Here is a 17,723-nt window from a genome sequence, read left to right on the forward strand (position 1 = left end):
AACTGTCTAAATGCTTTGGCCATTTGGCTGCAAGAACACCACTAGTTCATCTGAAAGATGGTGTATGGGATCAAAAAGGATTCACCCACAGGAAAAACAAAATCCCATAGACTGAAGCATAGAGTGCTAATACAGGGTGGTTGATGATCTCAGAAACCACCTTGGACGTAAGTGAGATAATCTCCAAGCCAAGACTTACAGGTTCAATCATTGATCCTCAAAACCTCCTCCTCCTAGTTTTAAAACTACGATTGTAAACTCAGTTCTTTATTCTTTCTTTTTTTTTTTTTATTCCTCCTGTTTTGAGACAAGTGCTTTATTTCTACTGTGGGTTCCTTGAAAAAGATAACGAAACGTGGTTTGCGTCGGGACCCTTAAAAACGCTTGAAGCTAAGTGAAAAATTTTTTTCAATTCATTTGATTGACCACTGTGAAGTCATAACTTAAAAGAATTTTTTCCATCTGCAATGATTGGGTGGTGGATCTCATTATAGAGGTTTCGGACCATGGCAAGATTACATAAGTCTGAACACGTTATCACTCTAACTACAGTTATTTGATTGCATACAAATTTTCAGTAGGGATCATAAGAACATAAGAACATCAGCATTGCCTCTGCCGGGTCAGACCAGGGGTCCATCGTGCCCGGCAGTCCGCTCCCGCGACGGCCCTCCAGGTCCATGACCTGAAAATGTTCCCTACCTAACCTAAAATGTCCTTATCCTATTTGCTCAGTGTCCTGTGAGGTAAACCTCTATCTGTACCCCGTTATTCCCTTCGCTTCCAGGAAGTCATCCAGTCCCTTTTTGAACCCCAGAATTATACTCTGGCTTATCACCTCTCCAGGAAGCGCGTTCCAGGTGTCTACCACCCGTTGAGTGAAGAAGAACTTTCTTGCATTCGTTTTGAATCTGTCTCCTCTCAGTTTTTCTGAGTGACCGGGTAAGAAGGTTCTACCTAGGACAGGTGTGTGTGAAGTTTGGAATTGTGGTCATCTGAATGTTCCACATCCACATTTTGTGGAAGGGTTGAAAAGGTTGGATGGTGATGTGAGTAGTGTGATTTTGAGATGTTATCTGTTGTGTAGAGGAGTGGCTTTAATGCACTTGTTGAGACTTTTGTGTTTTTGAATTTGATTCGAATGAAAGAAGGCTGATCATGGAGGAGCTAAGAGAGTGGAAGAGGAAAGGAGCAAGGGTGAATGAACTATCGGTCATGAGCTGCAGACAGGCATAGTAGAGAAGAATGTATCAACCCAGAGTGTGACGTTTGAGTGCTTTGTGGTGATTCTGTGGGGCCTGAACTGGGTGATCATTCTGAGATCTTCAGGGTTGTTTGTTCTCTATATCAGCCTCTCCTGGTGAGGGATAGTATTTCAGGTCTTGGTTGTGAGGATATGGTTGCATATTTATCTCAATAAATTTATGAGATATACTTGGATCTTGCACCACCTTCTACCCCTTCAGATAATAGGCTTTGGGAGCGATTGATATACCAGTGGGTACAATGAATCCTATCATCTCTGTACTGGACCCTTGGCTAGCTGGGTCGGTGATTGCTCACTTCACCATTGAACACACTGAGTAATATCATTAATGTATTATTGTTCAGGGTGATAGGACCATTTTTGAAAAATTGAACTTGGATCCTCCAAACCAGAAAGAAAGAATAAATTAGTCAATCACACTGTACCGAAAACATACGGAAGACCGGGAAATATGTCTTCTGCACAAAGCCCTTCCACTGTTTCCACATCCAGACAGGGAGGTAACAAGAGCGCAGGTTCTGGGACAGCAGCACCATCAGAGCGATCAGGCTGGGAGAGAAGGACAAAGCAGAGGCTCAGTGTAAACATACCACAATGCTCCTTCCTAGCCTATAACATCACAATAAGGACATTTGTCATTGCAGAGAAGCACAGAGGATGTAACTAACAAGTTATGCTGTTAAGAGAGCCGGCAATTCCCAGGATAACTTTGAACATGTATCTCCACTACTGTCCAAACTTCATTGGCTTCTGATATTCTCCAGGATACTTTTCAAATGTTTCAAGATCCTATTTGGCATATTTTCCTCACTTGAACCTTTTTCTTGGAATTGTCAAAGAATGGGTCTTCTTAGGACCAGGCAAAAATTCAAACTGTCTTTCCTTCTCTTAAAGGAATTATTTGTATTGGTAAATTGGGGAAATCCTATCCTTTCGAACTAACAGAATTATGGAATGATATTCCTTTAAGGTTAAGAGAATTAGGTTCATTTCAACTCTTTCGTAGAAACATGGTTATTTTCTAAATTGTAAACTCATGTTCTTTTCTATATTTGCTTAATTGATGTAAACCGAATTGAGCTTTATTACATGAAGATGACCCGGTCTATAAAACTAAGGTCTAGTTTAGTTTAGAAACTCATCCCAAATTTACTGCTGGTAATTCTTTGAAAATCTATTTACTAAAACACGCCTTTCCAGTGGCAGCAAATTCCATTCCTTGACACTCTCCCCCCACTATCTCTGGGGCTTTGGGATACTGCCTCTGGAGCAACTCCCCTGTTTTCCTCTGAACTTTGTGGCTCACAATGACCTGGAGAAGATAACTGGCACAGTGGTTCCATTGATGACATCACCAGGAACTGTGCCCACATCCCCCTGCTCGCCTGTGGAGATTGCTTTGCTCTCCGAGGGGATGCCCTTGTCGCCTCCCATGCAACCAGTTTCTAATAGAACCATACCAAGGGGATTTAGTTTTTTTGTAAGTCACTCAGTGGAACCCTATCAAAGGCCTTATTGAAATTGAAATACTGTACACCACATCTAGCGCTCTACCCAAATCTAGCTCTCTAGACACCTGGTCCAAAAAGTTGATCACATCCTAAAACAGCTCCCCAGAGCTGAGCCTTTTTCCACACCTAATCATCAAATTCTGCTCTATTTTTGTTAGAAACAAGTAGAAATTCAAACAAGAATCACAACTTCAAACATCAGCAGTTGTTGAAGGGCTGGAGTGGTTCAGTCTATAGTTACCAACATACAGCATGCTTATCCCCCAATTTGCAGAGCAGAGAAGAGCAGCCTCTTTGTAGATGGAGAATCCGATGATGGAGAGGGTGGGGGCAAGCACCATGGGTCCACAGTGATGACTAATGAACCCACACAGACCAGAGACCCCGATGAGCATCTGCAGCACCCCAGAGACCAGCACAGCACCTGCAGCCTGGGTGGGAAAGAATCAATGGCATTAGCACAAGACCTGTTCACAGTATCGTGAGACATGAGCGCCAACAAGGATCTATCACGCCTTGAGATCCTGCCAAAGTCTCCCAGAAGTGCAGGAAAACTGGCTTCTCTTTAACGTATAGACAGAAAAGTCCATTTCAGAAAGGAGAAATTTCCACATAGACAGAGACAGCTTCTTCACAGGCTGCTCTTAGGGGTTTTAGAAGTGTCCTCTAGAACTGACCCAACCTATGTCATCCAAGAGTAGGGTGTGAGACCAGATCCTACAGTGTTCTCCATCCTCATCCCCTAGACCTACAGTCCAACCCTAGTCTTGCCTTCCAGCTAGGGCAGCTGAAAGAGGAACCCCGTTTGATCAATAACATCATGCAGTAGCCAGAACTCTACAGAGAGGGGCTATGAAGCTTGTGAACAGTAATGCCAGTCACCAAGGCTTAACCCTGCCTACAGGGCTGAAACCTGGGCTCATACAGTTCCTTTTTGCAGAGCCAGCATTAGAGGAGTGCAACGGGACAATTACCCAGGGACCCCATGCTCTAGGGGCTTCACAGCCAGCTAGTAACCTTTGGGTGCCCCTCCCAAATTGTGCTCTGAGTCCCAGCACATTTAACACCAGGCCACTGCTTGCCCTGGATCGGTTGTTACTCCTTGGGTTTTGGCCAGGTGCTAGGGACCTGGATTGGCCACTGTGAGAATGGGCTACTGGGCTTGATGGACCATTGGTCTGACCCAGTAAGGCTATTCTTGTGTTCTTATGTTCTGCTGCAAGGTATCCAAATATGTGCAAATATAGTAGTTTTTTAAAATTATGAAACAGCAATTAAATACCCTACATCTCCGGGATAAAAATGAATTCTGAGTCTGGCACCCACCTCTCTGATCATCTGATTCCAGCTGCCAGTACTGTTAATGGGCAGTTCAGAGCATCCCAGAGATCCAGCTCCACCTGCAGGGTAGAAAGAGACCATCAGGCAGAGATCGTGTTGATGTTAATTGATACATTTGAATAAAGAGTGAGAATGGAATAGAAAACCCAAAGGTAAAGAGTGAAAATATCAGAATACAAACTAAGAAAGAGGTAGTTTTGTTGCATGAGTATCTTATGATGTGAATGCAAAACACAACTTACCATTCCTGTGTGTCCTGTCAAGTGCCAGAGGCTGCCTGCTGAGAATCACAACCGGGATGAGGAACTGGAAGGACGGGGCCTGGACCAGTGGTAGCCTGTTTAGATAGTCACAGTGGTATCAGTTCATTTCATTTAGAGACTGTAAAGGAGACCCTGGAGAACAGCTGGAGAAAGAATCATCTTCATGCAAAGGCATCAGCTTTAAGGCATGTTAGTGACCCCCTAACATAAATCATTCTGCACTCTCTACCCCTGACACTTCATTTCTTGGGGAGGTGTCAGAGGCTGGGAAGTCTGTGCTAGGGTCCCCAGACTACCATGATGTCCTCCAGCCTCTCCCATCATTTGGGTTTTAGGCATGTGGCTGGTCTGTGAATGAGAGAGGAGGGTCTCGAGTTGTGCCTCCTGTTCCCCAGAGGAAGGCGGGGGAGGATCATGGAGTTTACCTGCTTCCCAGTGTAGTCTGTAGAGCTGTAGAAATCCCGCAGGTGAACAGGCTGGTGGCCAGAAGCCGGTTTGATTTCTCGTTCTCCTGTGGTAGGTTCTGCAAGAGGAGGATGTGACACACACAGAGCAGAGAGGCCAGGACAAGGAGGTGCTGTTGAGACAGATGAAAAGAAGTGGGACCCAATGAGAATCGGTGAGGAAGAAGGTTGGCAAGATCCAGCTAAACCATGCTCACGCAGTCATTCTCTGCAGTGCACTGGAGCAGTGTGGTCAGTTAACTCATCCTAAGTATACACTTCTCCCTCAATATTTGGTGTGATAGGGGATTAACAGACCTGTGAATACAGAAAAACTGTGAATAACTTTTTCATATGTTATTCACTGTTTTCTATTAAAAACCATCGTGAATATGGTGAAACCGTGAATAACATGGTGGGAGACGTGGCCTGTTCCTGAAGGAGAGGCAAAACACGGTGAAGAAAGTGCCGGGAGTCGTCGATTTCTCTCTGTAAACGCTTGGCATCAGCGATTTCTTTATGCAAGCGGATGTAATTTGGGGGGGAGGAGCCAGCAAGCTAAAAACGGTGAATAATCGAAACCGCGAATACGGAGGGAGCTACAAAAGGGAATGTTGTGGTTGAGGAATGTAAAGATCCACTCAGTCACACAAACCCTTGTGACCCAGGCCAAGTCACTTAATCCTCCACTTCCCCAGATAGGGAACACGCTTGAAGCATCTGGTTGTAAACCGCTTTGAGAACCTTGAAAGGTGGTATATAAAGTTTCAAGTTCATTTAAAATTTCTTATACCACCCAATCAGTCTTCTAGGCGGTGTAGAAATTTGTAAAAACAAAGGACAAATGTTAAATAAAATAAAAGTTTGAAGTGACACTACGTCACCAAACTCTAACTAGAAAAACTTTTTAAAAAACTATTAAAAACACAAACAAGAACATAAGGTAAAAGGCAAGAACTCCATCAGGCAAAGTAAAAGGAAACCAGAGGGCTGCTGTAAGCCCAGTAGTAATTTCACTCAATTGCCTTTGAAAGGACATCACGGAAGAGAAATGTCTTTAGCTTCGTCTTCAAGTTATTAAGATTTCATTCTTCACGTAAATCGTTTGGAAAACTATTTCAAAGAGAGGGGGCAGTGACTGAGAAGATGGTAGAGAGAGAAAAGGTTATTAGCTGTTGATCTTAGGGACCTGGAAGGAATATAAGGGGTAAGAAGATTATTTATAAATTCCGGCTGATTGTTTTATCTAGAATTTTCCACTGGGGGTGACATGGTCGGATTTCTTTGCATTGAATATGATTTCTACAGCGGTGTTTTGTATTATCTGAAGTCTTCCTATTTCTTTTTTAGTTATTCCCTTATAAAGGGCATTACAATAGTCGATTTAAAAAGATCTATGTTCAGGAGAACTACAGGGAGTTAATGCTGTGGTTTACAACTGTGAGAAATTTCAAGCTAAAAGCTGATATCGATCTAAGGTCCCAATCTTTTTTACTGGGAAATAAGGAACATAAATCAAAGCAGTAATTCCAAACATTTATGAAACAGAGTTGCAACATTCCAGAGCTGAGATTGTGATGTCATAATGCCTAAGAGTCAACCTTAGCAGTGATGTCACAATGACTTGATTGTCTTGTTCTTGGCTCACATACTAGAACAGACTGAAGGTCCATCAAGCCCAGTATCATGTTTCCAATAGTGGCCAACCCAGGTCCCAAGTATCTGGCAAGATCCAAAGTAGTACAACAGATTCCATGCTGCTTATTTTAGGAATAAGAAGTGGATCCCTCCAAGTCCACCTCAATAACAGCCTATGGACTTTTGTTTTGGGAAATTATCCAAACCTTTTTTAAACCTTGCTAAGCTAACTGATTTCACCACATTCTCCGGGAACAAATTCCAGAGTTTAATTACATATTACAGCATTTTGAACCATTTGGAGAGATTTTCTCTTTTATGTTGGATGCACAGCCTAATAAACCCAAAGAAAAACTCATTAAAAGAAAAGAGAATTAACTCCATCCCACTCTCTCTTAATCTCCCAAATAAAACCAAGCACAAGAGAAAAAGGAGGGAAACAAACTAGGAGGTTGAAATACAGAAATAGAACTGAAGATGCAAATAGTTCAGTCAGTCAACTGCAAGTAAACCTTAGTGAAACAGGGTCATGTTGATCTTTGGTTAAGACTCACTTCCAGCACTGGATGGCATCCTTCCCCCTCCCCCGGGCAGCTACCCCCGTTTTACCTGCCCAGGTACTGCTGTCCCCATCACTGTCAGGGATAATGGCACTTCTGCTGTGAATAGGAAAACAAAACTGCTCTTTTAAACTTTAAACAGAGTAACTGAGTAGATAACGGCGGAAAGTGTGGCGCAGTGGTTAAAGCTACAGTCTCAGCACCCTGAGGTTGTGGGTTGAATCCCCACACTGCTCCTTGTGACCCTGGGCAAGTCACTTAATCCCTCCACTGCCTCAGCTACATTAGATAGATTGTGATCCCGCCAGGACAGAGAGGGAAAACTGCTTGAGTACCTGTTCTGGGAGAACAGTTTAGAAAACTGAATAAATAAAAACAAATGTTTTTTTTTAAAAAAATATTTGCTTAAATTCCTGCATGTCTTTCAGGTGTTGTAAATTCCCCTACACAGGAGAACACACGTTATCTAGGCTTTTTGGAGACGGAACAATCAAAGTCGCCTGCGTAGAGGATCTTAATTGTCTCGCTGGAACATAAAGCGCTAGACAGTCAGATAAATACTTAGGTGCCATGTGATAAGGCTCGGTATTCCACATGCAACAGAAATTAACAATTAAAATCATTGGGGGGGGGGGGGGTAATGGTGTGGTCAATACCACACCAATTAACCCATTAAAAATTGACAACTTAAGTACAGATTTAAGTTAGGTGTGGCTAAGTGTCTTCTTATGGAAGTTTCCCCATAGTTTCTCCCAGTGACACACAAGAGATGTGAAGTAAGGGCAGGTGTTCAGGTACCACCTGAGGGTAAAGGTCATGGAGAATGCAAGAGTTATAGCAGTAACCGATGTAAAGGGATCAATGAACAGCAAAGTCATGTGCAGTGATAGAGTTAATAAGCGTCTGGTAGGCTGTGAGTACCGTATAGTATGAACTGGAGCTCCTACAGTCAGGATTGAGTTTAGCGGAGCGAAATGCTTAGCTCAGGGCAAATCAGCCCCTTTGTACCAGCACTTGTTGATCCGTTCCTTTCAATGCTTGCATGCTGACCTCAGTTCTTCTATCCTGCCCTGTCAGCATTCATAGTGAGATCAAATGCCGGGAAAGGGGGGGGGCACAAGTCCAAGGTATTTTGGTATGCCCCACCCCAACAAGGCTGGCTCTGCCTGTAGCTGGACTCTGCTCGGCAGGTTACATAGCAGACTTTGGAGGCTCACTGGTACTTGAGAAGAGAGCTGTTGCAAGGAAGACAAGTGCCATGGGCACCAAGCTGGGTAGAGGGTAGACCATCAAGCCACTGTGGAGAAGAGGGGGCTAAAAGCCAGCATTGCCCAGGGCACCTTACGATCCAATCTCTGCGCGGTGGTGAGTGGGAATCTTGTGAGGGATTCTACATGCTTTCTCATCTGCCCAAGATGGCACCGTACAAAGCTGAAGGGGGACAAAATCGGACTTGGACAGCTGACACTAAGACTGGTGAATGGGACGGACCCTTAGCAATGGGTAGCCTGGCTGTGGGGCACAATTCAGCTGAGCAGTCAACACATAAGTTATGTGTCATTTCAGAGCTGTTAAGCATTCAAGACTGAAAGTTAAACCTGCAGGTGGCACTTTCAAAGGATGAGCTCTCAGTCTAAATCCATTTCTGCATTCCGTATAACCTTGAGCCCAGGCATCTGTGCTCAGAGAGTGATTTCCACGGATCCCACTTGCTCCTCCAAGTACTCAGAACTGTGATTACTGTGTTAGTTCACTTGCAAATGTAGCATACAAACACTCAAAATTGTAAGAATAAAAGCCTTATACCATTGGCAACCCCTATGATCCCATAAGAGCTTTTCAAGTCGTCCCTTATATTACTTTATTCTCTTCATTACAGTTCTGTCTGGTTAATTCAGACTCTCGCATCTTTGTATTCCAACGAAATCGTAACTGGTCTCCCAACGAGCCTGGATTTTTCCCATTTCATAAACTTCCCTCCAGCTGCTCAGCTAGTGTTGTGATAGGGCTTGCCTAGCGGCCAGAGAGTAGCTCCCTTCAGAACCTGTGTACACCCCCGGGGTTAGCATATGGCTCCAGAAAAAGGAGGAGACATCCAGGTTTTCCTTCCTTTGATTTCAGTAGAAGTAAAACTTGGATGTCTCAATCTGTCCTCCTTTATCTGGAGCCATTTGGTAACCCTAATTCAGGGGTAGGCAATTCCGGTCCTTGAGAGCCGGAGCCAGGTCAGGTTTTCAGGATATCCACAATAAATATGCATGAGATAGATTTGCATCTCAAGGAGGCAGTGCATGCAAATCCATCTCATACATATTCATTGTGGCTATCCTGCAAACCTGACCTGGCTCCGGCTCTCGAGGACCAGAATTGCCTACCCCTGCTTACCTAAGGAGTAGAAATTGGGGTTACCCAGTTACAGGCTGGAGACTTTTTGGCCAGTCCAGGTTTTGAACTTACATCTCTAAACAGTGTCTGATTCTACCCATTGACATCTGTGCTTCAAGCCCCATTATTTATTTAATTAATTAATTTAAAACCCTTATATTCTGCTTAAAAGTGTGCCTTTTTGCAGATGATACCAAGATTTGTAATAGAGTAGACACCGAAGACGGAGTGGAAAATATGAAAAAGGATCTGCAAAAGTTAGAGGAATGGTCTAATGCCTGGTAACTAAAATTCAACGCAAAGAAATGCAGAGTAATGCATTTGGGGATTAATAATAGGAAGGAACTGTATATGCTGGGAGGAGAGAAGCTGATATGCACGGACGGGGAGAGGGACCTTGGGGTGATAGTGTCCGAAGATCTAAAGGCGAAAAAACAGTGTGACAAGGCAGTGGCTGCTGCCAGAAGGATGCTGGGCTGTATAAAGAGAGGCGTAGTCAGTAGAAGGAAGAAGGTGTTGATGCCCCTGTACAGGTCATTGGTGAGGCCCCGCTTGGAGTATTGTGTTCAGTTTTGGAGACCGTATCTGGCGAAAGACGTAAGAAGACTTGAGGCGGTCCAGAGGAGGGCGATGAAAATTATAGGAGGCTTGCGCCAGAAGACATATGAGGAGAGACTGGAAGCCCTGAATATGTATACCCTAGAGGAAAGGAGAGACAGGGGAGATATGATTCAGACGTTCAAATACTTGAAGGGTATTAACGTAGAACAAAATCTTTTCCAGAGAAAGGAAAATGGTAAAACCAGAGGACATAATTTGAGGTTGAGGGGTGGTAGATTCAGGGGCAATGTTAGGAAATTCTACTTTACGGAGAGGGTGGTGGATGCCTGGAATGCGCTCCCGAGAGAGGTGGTGGAGAGTAAAACTGTGACTGAGTTCAAAGAAGCGTGGGATGAACACAGAAGATTTAGAATCAGAAAATAATATTAAATATTGAACTAGGCCAGTTACTGGGCAGACTTGCACGGTCTGTGTCTGTATATGGCCGTTTGGTGGAGGATGGGCAGGGGAGGGTTTCAATGGCTGGGAGGTGTAGATGGGCTGGAGTAAGTCTTAACTGAGATTTCGGCAGTTGGAACCCAAGCACAGTACCGGGTAAAGCTTTGGATTCTTGCCCAGAAATAGCTAAGAAGAAAAAATTAAAAAAATTTAAATTGAATCAGGTTGGGCAGACTGGATGGACCATTCGGGTCTTTATCTGCCGTCATCTACTATGTTACTATGTTATGTTAAACCCTTACGGATTGCAAAAAAACCAACAAGGAAACATAATCATAAGATAAAAAGATTTTTAAAAACCCAGTATAAAACACAATAAGACAAAATAATATCCAGATAACATTTCCACTTACAAAGATCCATAATGCATCAGGATAGGGTGGTCAGACTTCCAGGACTGGCCCCAAATTTCCAGCATCTCTGGGAATGGAATTTGGTTCTTCTGGAGACACTGCCTCTGAGAATCTAGGCTGCTCTCCACCCTCCCAAGGCTACTGCTCAGATCTGCCAGGAAAGAATATTTAGGATTCCTTTCAGGTCCTCTTACCTGTAGGACAAAGAAGGAAGTCAGGCTCCAGGGAGGCTGCTTGTCCACAGGATAGGAGGAAACACAGGGACTCCTGGAAGCAGTAGGGCCACAGCAGAGCCCAGGCATAGCTGCTAGTCTGTGCCCCATCTGAGGGAACTGGTTCAGGAACCAGGGAAGCTGGGGGCAGCGGTTTGCAGAAGGAGCAGAGATCCACTTTCTGGGAAACACAGAGGCAAGCCAGGCAAAACCTTTCACCTTTGCCTCTCCCTCTCCTTACACTGATTAGCCATTAACCCCGGTTTCCAGCTCTGTTACCTATTCTCACTTGACTTTTCTAGTAATTGAAGTATTTGTCTAAGAAATTCTCTGGTGGGAGCTGGGGCCATAGCCCCCTTCTGTAAAATTGCAGAACACCTTATGCCACCGAGCCCAGAAGCACTTCAGGAATTCCCTGGCAAAGTCATTGTCCCCAGATACACTGGACTGTGGGAACGCACTACAGATGCCAGTCAATGCCACGGCAACACTGAGCGGTACTGTCAGGGCACCGGCGTCCCCAGAGAAGCCCACAGTAGATGTTGCTTGGCCGCTGTGGGATGATGCACTGAGATTGCCGCCTTCACAGGACTTCCCTCTGTAGGGAACATGTCCAGCTTCGGGGATTAGCTTTCAAATTGACAACTGCTTCTTTCCCACAGTGAACTCAGCAGAAGACAACGCACGGCCACCTCAGTCCCAGAGCAGCTGAAGGGACATCTTCTCTAATTTCCAGGGGCCAGAGTGTCACAGGAGTCTGTATGCTATCTGATACTACTACTTATTTCCATAGAATTGCTAGATTTACACAGCACTGTACAATAAAACACGCAAGAGAAAGTCCCTGCTCAGTAGAGCTTACAATCTAATCAAACAGACAAACGGTTCAAGTAAGGGGTCAGGGAGTTTCTCAGACATGGGTGCTTTACAAGCAAGTGAGGGTTAGAATTTTAAAGCAGCCTCGAAAAGGTGGGCTTTTAGCCTGAATTTTAATAATGCCAGGGGACGGAGCTCGACGTACTACTGACCCAAGCAGTCTGTTCCAGGCGTACAATGCAGCAAGATAGAAGGGACGGAGTCTGGAGTTGGCAATAGAGGAGAAGGGTATAGTTAAGAGAGACTTGATAGTACGGAGTTCCCAGGGAGGAGCATAAGAGGAGAATAATGAGGAGCTGCAGAGAGATTACACGGGTACGTGGAAATGGATAGGGAGCCAATGACGTGACTTGAGGAGAGGGGTGATGTGGACATAGCGACTCTGGCAGAATATAAGTCATGCCTATCCTCGGTTTATTTGTATAATAGGCGTAACAGAGGAGAAGCTCTTTACTCTGTAGGAATGAAAGACTACAGGGATATATATTATATGGATTTTGTTCATGGAATTTGTTATACTGCCAATAGTGACTGGCAGATTTGGGTGGTTTAAATTTCACCAATTTCAGATAGGAGAGAAGACACATACAAACATCATGGTTTAAAATCACTTTGCTTTAGCAGTGGCTACCGGCTCAGTTTGTTGAGTAGTTAGGGAAAGCAATTGTAAATAAGTGTGTTTTAAGCAAAAATTTGGGTTTATTTTGCCCTCAATTGGATTACTCTGGTTTCTATCATGTCTCCTCTAAGTCTCCGCTTTTTCAGGGAGAATAGCCCCAGCTTTTTCAACCTGTCCGCATATGAGAAGTTTTCCATACCCTTTATCAGTATAGTCGCTCTTCTCTGGACTCCCTCAAGTACTGACATGTCCTTCTTGAGGTATGGTGACCAGTACTGGATACAGTACTCCAGATGCGGGCGCACCATTGCACGATACAGTGGCATGATGACTTCCTTCGTCCTGGCCGTGATACCTTTCTTAATGATACCCATCATTTTGTTTGCTTTCCTTGAGGCCGTCGCGCATTGGGCCGACGCTTTCAATGTTGTGTCTACCATCACTCCTATGTCTCTTTCAAGGTTACTTACCCCTAGCAGTGATCCCCCCAATGTTCAGCTATAAAATGGGGGGATCACTGCTAGGGGTAAGTAACCTTGAAAGAGACCTAGGAGTGATGGTAGACACAACATTGAAAGCATCAGCACAGTGTGCGACGGCCACAAGGAAAGCAAACAAAATGTTGGGTATCATTAAGAAAGGTATCACGGCCAGGACAAAGGAAGTCATCATGCCACTGTATCGTGCAATGGTGCGCCCGCATCTGGAGTACTGTATCCAGTACTGGTCACCATATCTCAAGAAGGACATGGCAGTACTTGAGGGAGTCCAGAGAAGAGCGACTATACTGATAAAGGGTATGGAAAACTTCTCATATGCGGACAGGTTGAAAAAGCTGGGGCTATTCTCCCTGGAAAAGCGGAGACTTAGAGGAGACATGATAGAAACCTTCAAAATCCTGAAGGGCATAGAAAAGGTAGACAGAGACAGATTCTTCACACTGTGAGGAAGCACAAGTACAAGGGGGCACTTGGAGAAATTAAAAGGGGGCAGGTTTAGAACAAACGCTAGGAAGTTTTTTTTTACCCAGAGGGTGGTGGACATGTGAAACGCACTTCCGGAGGCCGTGATAGGACAGAGCACGTTACAGGGCTTCAAAGAAGGTTTGGATAGGTTCCTAGACGATAAGGGGATTGAGGGGTACAGATAGGAGTTGAGGTAGGTTATAGGAATAGTCAGGAACCACAGCACAGGTGATAGACCTGGAGGGCCACCGTGGGAGCGGACCGCTGGGCGGGATGGACCTCTGGTCTGACCCGGTGGAGGCAAATTCTTATGTTCTTATATGCAGAGACTCTTGTTCCACTTTTGATTTTTGGCTACAGAAAGAATGCCATTTAAGTTTACATTAAGGCTGGACCGAATATTCAGCTTTGATTTGATCTCAAATAGTGATTTAAATATAGAATATGAACAATCCGGGCTGTACTTGATCTCTGATTTCACCTTGCAAAGTGGACACGGGAGCCGGGAGCAGCGCAGGCGTTCCATCTCTTTCCAATGACGGAGACCTCTCTAGAGTTATGGAAAAGTAACTTTGACTTCTTCTGCCAATGGGAACAAGAGACTCACTTCAAGAATACAGTTCTGGCCCAAATCCGGACAAGGTTCATTTTAAAAGATCCTGCAGTACAGCAGTTGGTGGAGGGCCAACGTCTCTCCTCGTCTCCACCCCGCCTCTTCCCACTCCTCCCATCGCCACACACACGGCTTCCCCCCTTCCCTAGTTGTTCACCACTGCGATCAACAACTTTATCGTACTTCTCGTGACCGCGTCGTCTCTCCTGTTGAATCAATTCCGAATGCCACGCATAGGTAGTGACGTGAATGGGAAAGACAATGGGGTCGCGAGGAGCACGTTGACGTTCTTGATGCTCGCGGCGGTGAACAACTAGAAGTAAGGGGGAAGGGAAAGGGGAGGCACCCGAGGAGGGGTAGTGCCCTTCCCCCACATTGTCTGCGCATAAGGGAGTGTAGACTAGAGCGGGGGAGGGGTGCTTTCACCCTCACTACGCCACTGGCTGCGTGCTCCTGGTAGCGCTAGAGAAATACTAAATTGTTGTTTGGCTGGATCATGATCTGTTGGGGGAGATCTGCCCAAAGCCCCCTGACGATGTGACCCATCCGCCATTCAGAGAGATCCAAGCACGGCATGTTTCCCAAAAGGCTGGCTTTGCAACTGAACTTTGTTTCCCTGCGGATCAGATTTCACGTCCTAACTCACGGTCGGGGGGGAGACTCATGCGCGAAATATTCCCAGCTCCCTGGAGCGTGAAGTCTACCCCTGACTACATTGCTCAATTCCTGTTTGGGGTTTCTATTCAGTCAAATCTAATATTTTCCAACTGGTTTTATTATGAACAATATATTATATGAACAAATAAACTTAGTAGGTTTTTATAATCAAAATTTGATCTGATAGCTGGTCTATATGGAGCTTTAATAACTGACTTTATACACTTTGAATTGATAACATAGATGCCTTAGTCCCTGTTGCATCTATGATTTGATTGTAAGGATCATTTTAATTGTATAATATCCTTGTTTTTGATTTATTTGTGATTGATTGTAAGTGATATTGTTAACTAAAATATCCTTGATTTATTTTATTTTTACATTGTGTTAAAATCCAATAAAAATATTTAAAAAATTCAGCCAAATCATAGTTTTCTTTATTCATCCAGTACACTTTGTTTGACTTCTCCTAAGGGTAGCGCAGTTGCTTGAGAGCCTGGGGAACTGGGTTCAGTTCTCTGACTCTGGACGAGTCCCAGATACAAACTTTAGATTGTGAGTCCTCTAGAGACAGAAAAAGTGATATATGTAAAGTGCCAAATCCATGACCCTTTATTCTAACCCCCCTCCTTCCCCCCTTCCCAAAGCCACGGTAGAGGTTTCTACCACAGCCCGGAGCGCTAAATGCTTCAACGCTGCTCCAATGCTCAATGAGCATCAGAGCATTTAGTGATCTGGGCCACAGCAGACGCCTCTACCGTGGACTAAGGGAGGTATCACCAGAGTCTTATACAGAGGCATTAAAAGAACCTGTTACAATAAATGTAACCTAATAACATCCTCTACACTAAAGCATTCGAGGCTGGCATTATTACAATGAGGGAAAACGCCTGCGATCAAAGGGAAGCTCTGCCTCCCAAACCATTGTTAATCCTTATCAGAGTGAAGCTAAAGTGCCACTGAAAAACCTAGACTCTGAGTGCATTAACCCTTTCAGGACCAAGGGACATATTTGTCCCATAACTTTAAAATCCTATAAATTTTGATTGGGATAGTCTACAGTTCTAAATTTGATATGTACGGATTCCATAGGATACTGCCTTTATGTAAACAAACTGGTTCCCACATTCATTCATTAGCGTCGTTGCCAGATTGACGAGAAGATTCACTTGCCACACTGTCCATAAGCCAGAAGTGTGATTTTTTTTAAATAAAAATAATGATATTTCACAAAACAAATCAATTTTTTGGCATCTGCAAGCCCTTTTTACCATAAAAATGTCGTCAAAACCACAAAAATTGGCCTACGATCCTTATGGTCCTGAAAGGGTTAAAGCCAAACATCCAGGCAGGTCACTTCTTCGGGGCAATGGGACTCATTTGGGAGGCAGAGCTGACCTTTGATCGGAGGCTTTAGCCGATGGTTTTTCATTTTTGAATAAAAGCAAACTACTTGGCTTGGACTACAGAAGGTGCTGTTATATCAAGGGATTGAGCCTTTTTATGGGTAGAGTAAAACAAGGGTGCAAAGTCAGGTCAGCCATGGACACACCTATAGAGGAGTGCATTCACACGTGTTGGTTGTCTCGCTGTATATTTATTCACAAATAACCAAACGCTGTGTTCATGAAGATCTGGTTTCTGAAAATCACTTGGACTCATTGTAGATTCTCAAGATTGCCACTTTGCTGAAAATTTACTCCTTACGACGTGAGTCAGTGCATGATCTTTTCTCTTTTGTCTCTGCTGAGAAATATGGTAAGGGGTTGGGGACTTGATATACCACTTTTTCTGTGGGGTTGCAATCAAAGCAGTTTACTTATTTTACACAGGTTTGTATTTTGTACCTGGAGCAATGAAGTTTTAAGTAATTTGACCAGGGTCAGAGGGATTGAACGCACAACCTCAGGGTGCGGAGGCAGCTGCTCTAACCACTAGGCCACGCCTCCATTCCACATATTTGGGCATTCTCTAATCTTCAAGATCACCCAATCCACAGGTTTTAAATGTCTGGTGATGCCGATGGTTGAAACATTTCTCACATTCAGTACTTTGCTGTGGTTAACATCCTCGTCCTACCTGTTAATGCTGTGTTCAAATCCACTCTTGATATGCGTTACCAACAGTTTCTCTCAGGCACAGAAGTCACTGGAATATCATAGCCCTTCAACCCCACCCACCCTCCCCCATATATATTTACCAGTATAGGCTATTGCCTTTGTTACTGCACAGACACTTATCTAATTAAAACCTTTGCCACAATTCTAACATATAAACAGCTTCAGCCTCCAGCGTAGAAATGACCAATACTGTAAAACCATATCCAAGGTGGAGAGAACAAGAGGGCACTCTCTGAAGCTAAAAGGGAATAGATTCTATACAAATGTAAGGAAGTTCATAGAAACATAGAAGATGACGGCAGAAAAGGGCTACAGTCCATCAAGTCTGCCCACTCTGCTTACCCACCCCCTGTCTATGCCCTAATGACCCAATTTTCTTATCTTGACCCTCGTAGGGATCCCACATGGGCATCCCATTTATTCTTAAAGTCTGGCACGCTGTCTGCCTCGATCACCTGCACTGGAAGCTTGTTCCAATGATCAACCACTCTCTCTGTGAAGAAATACTTTCTGGTGTCGCCATGAAATTTTCCGCCCCTGAGTTTGAGCGGGTGCCCTCTTGTGGCCAAGGGTCCCTTGAGAAAGAAAATATCATCTTCCACTTCGACATGTCCCGTGAGGTACTTAAATGTTTCGATCATGTCTCCCCTCTCCCTACGTTCCTCGAGAGTGTAGAGCTGCAATTTGTTCAGTCTCTCTTCGTACGAGAGACCCTTGAGCCCCGAGATCATCCTGGTGGCTGTCCGCTGAACCGATTCAATTCTGCGCACATCTTTACTGTAATGTGGCCTCCAGAATTGCACACAGTACTCCAGATGAGGTCTCACCATGGCCCTGTACA

At 44.4% G+C, this 17,723-nt stretch overlaps 1 protein-coding gene across 2 annotated transcripts in view; it reads right to left on the reverse strand.

The window, feature by feature from the left end:
• SLC23A3 (solute carrier family 23 member 3) overlaps window positions 1-11,170 on the reverse strand; it is a 48,102-nt gene extending 36,932 nt beyond the window's left edge. For both annotated transcript variants that reach the window (XM_033947355.1, XM_033947354.1), the window contains exons 1-6: window positions 11,015-11,170; window positions 4,808-4,959; window positions 4,362-4,456; window positions 4,105-4,178; window positions 3,028-3,209; window positions 1,693-1,816 (exon numbers count right to left, since the gene is read on the reverse strand). In XM_033947355.1, the coding sequence (XP_033803246.1) occupies window positions 1,693-1,816; window positions 3,028-3,209; window positions 4,105-4,178; window positions 4,362-4,456; window positions 4,808-4,959; window positions 11,015-11,143 (756 nt within the window). In that variant the 5' untranslated portion in view covers window positions 11,144-11,170. The remainder of the gene's footprint in view (window positions 1-1,692; window positions 1,817-3,027; window positions 3,210-4,104; window positions 4,179-4,361; window positions 4,457-4,807; window positions 4,960-11,014) is intronic.
• Between the last annotated feature and the right edge of the window lie 6,553 nt (window positions 11,171-17,723).

The sequence above is a fragment of the Geotrypetes seraphini genome, chromosome 5 (assembly GCF_902459505.1).
Source record: "Geotrypetes seraphini chromosome 5, aGeoSer1.1, whole genome shotgun sequence".
In the NCBI taxonomy this organism is placed as follows: Eukaryota; Metazoa; Chordata; class Amphibia; order Gymnophiona; family Dermophiidae; genus Geotrypetes; species Geotrypetes seraphini.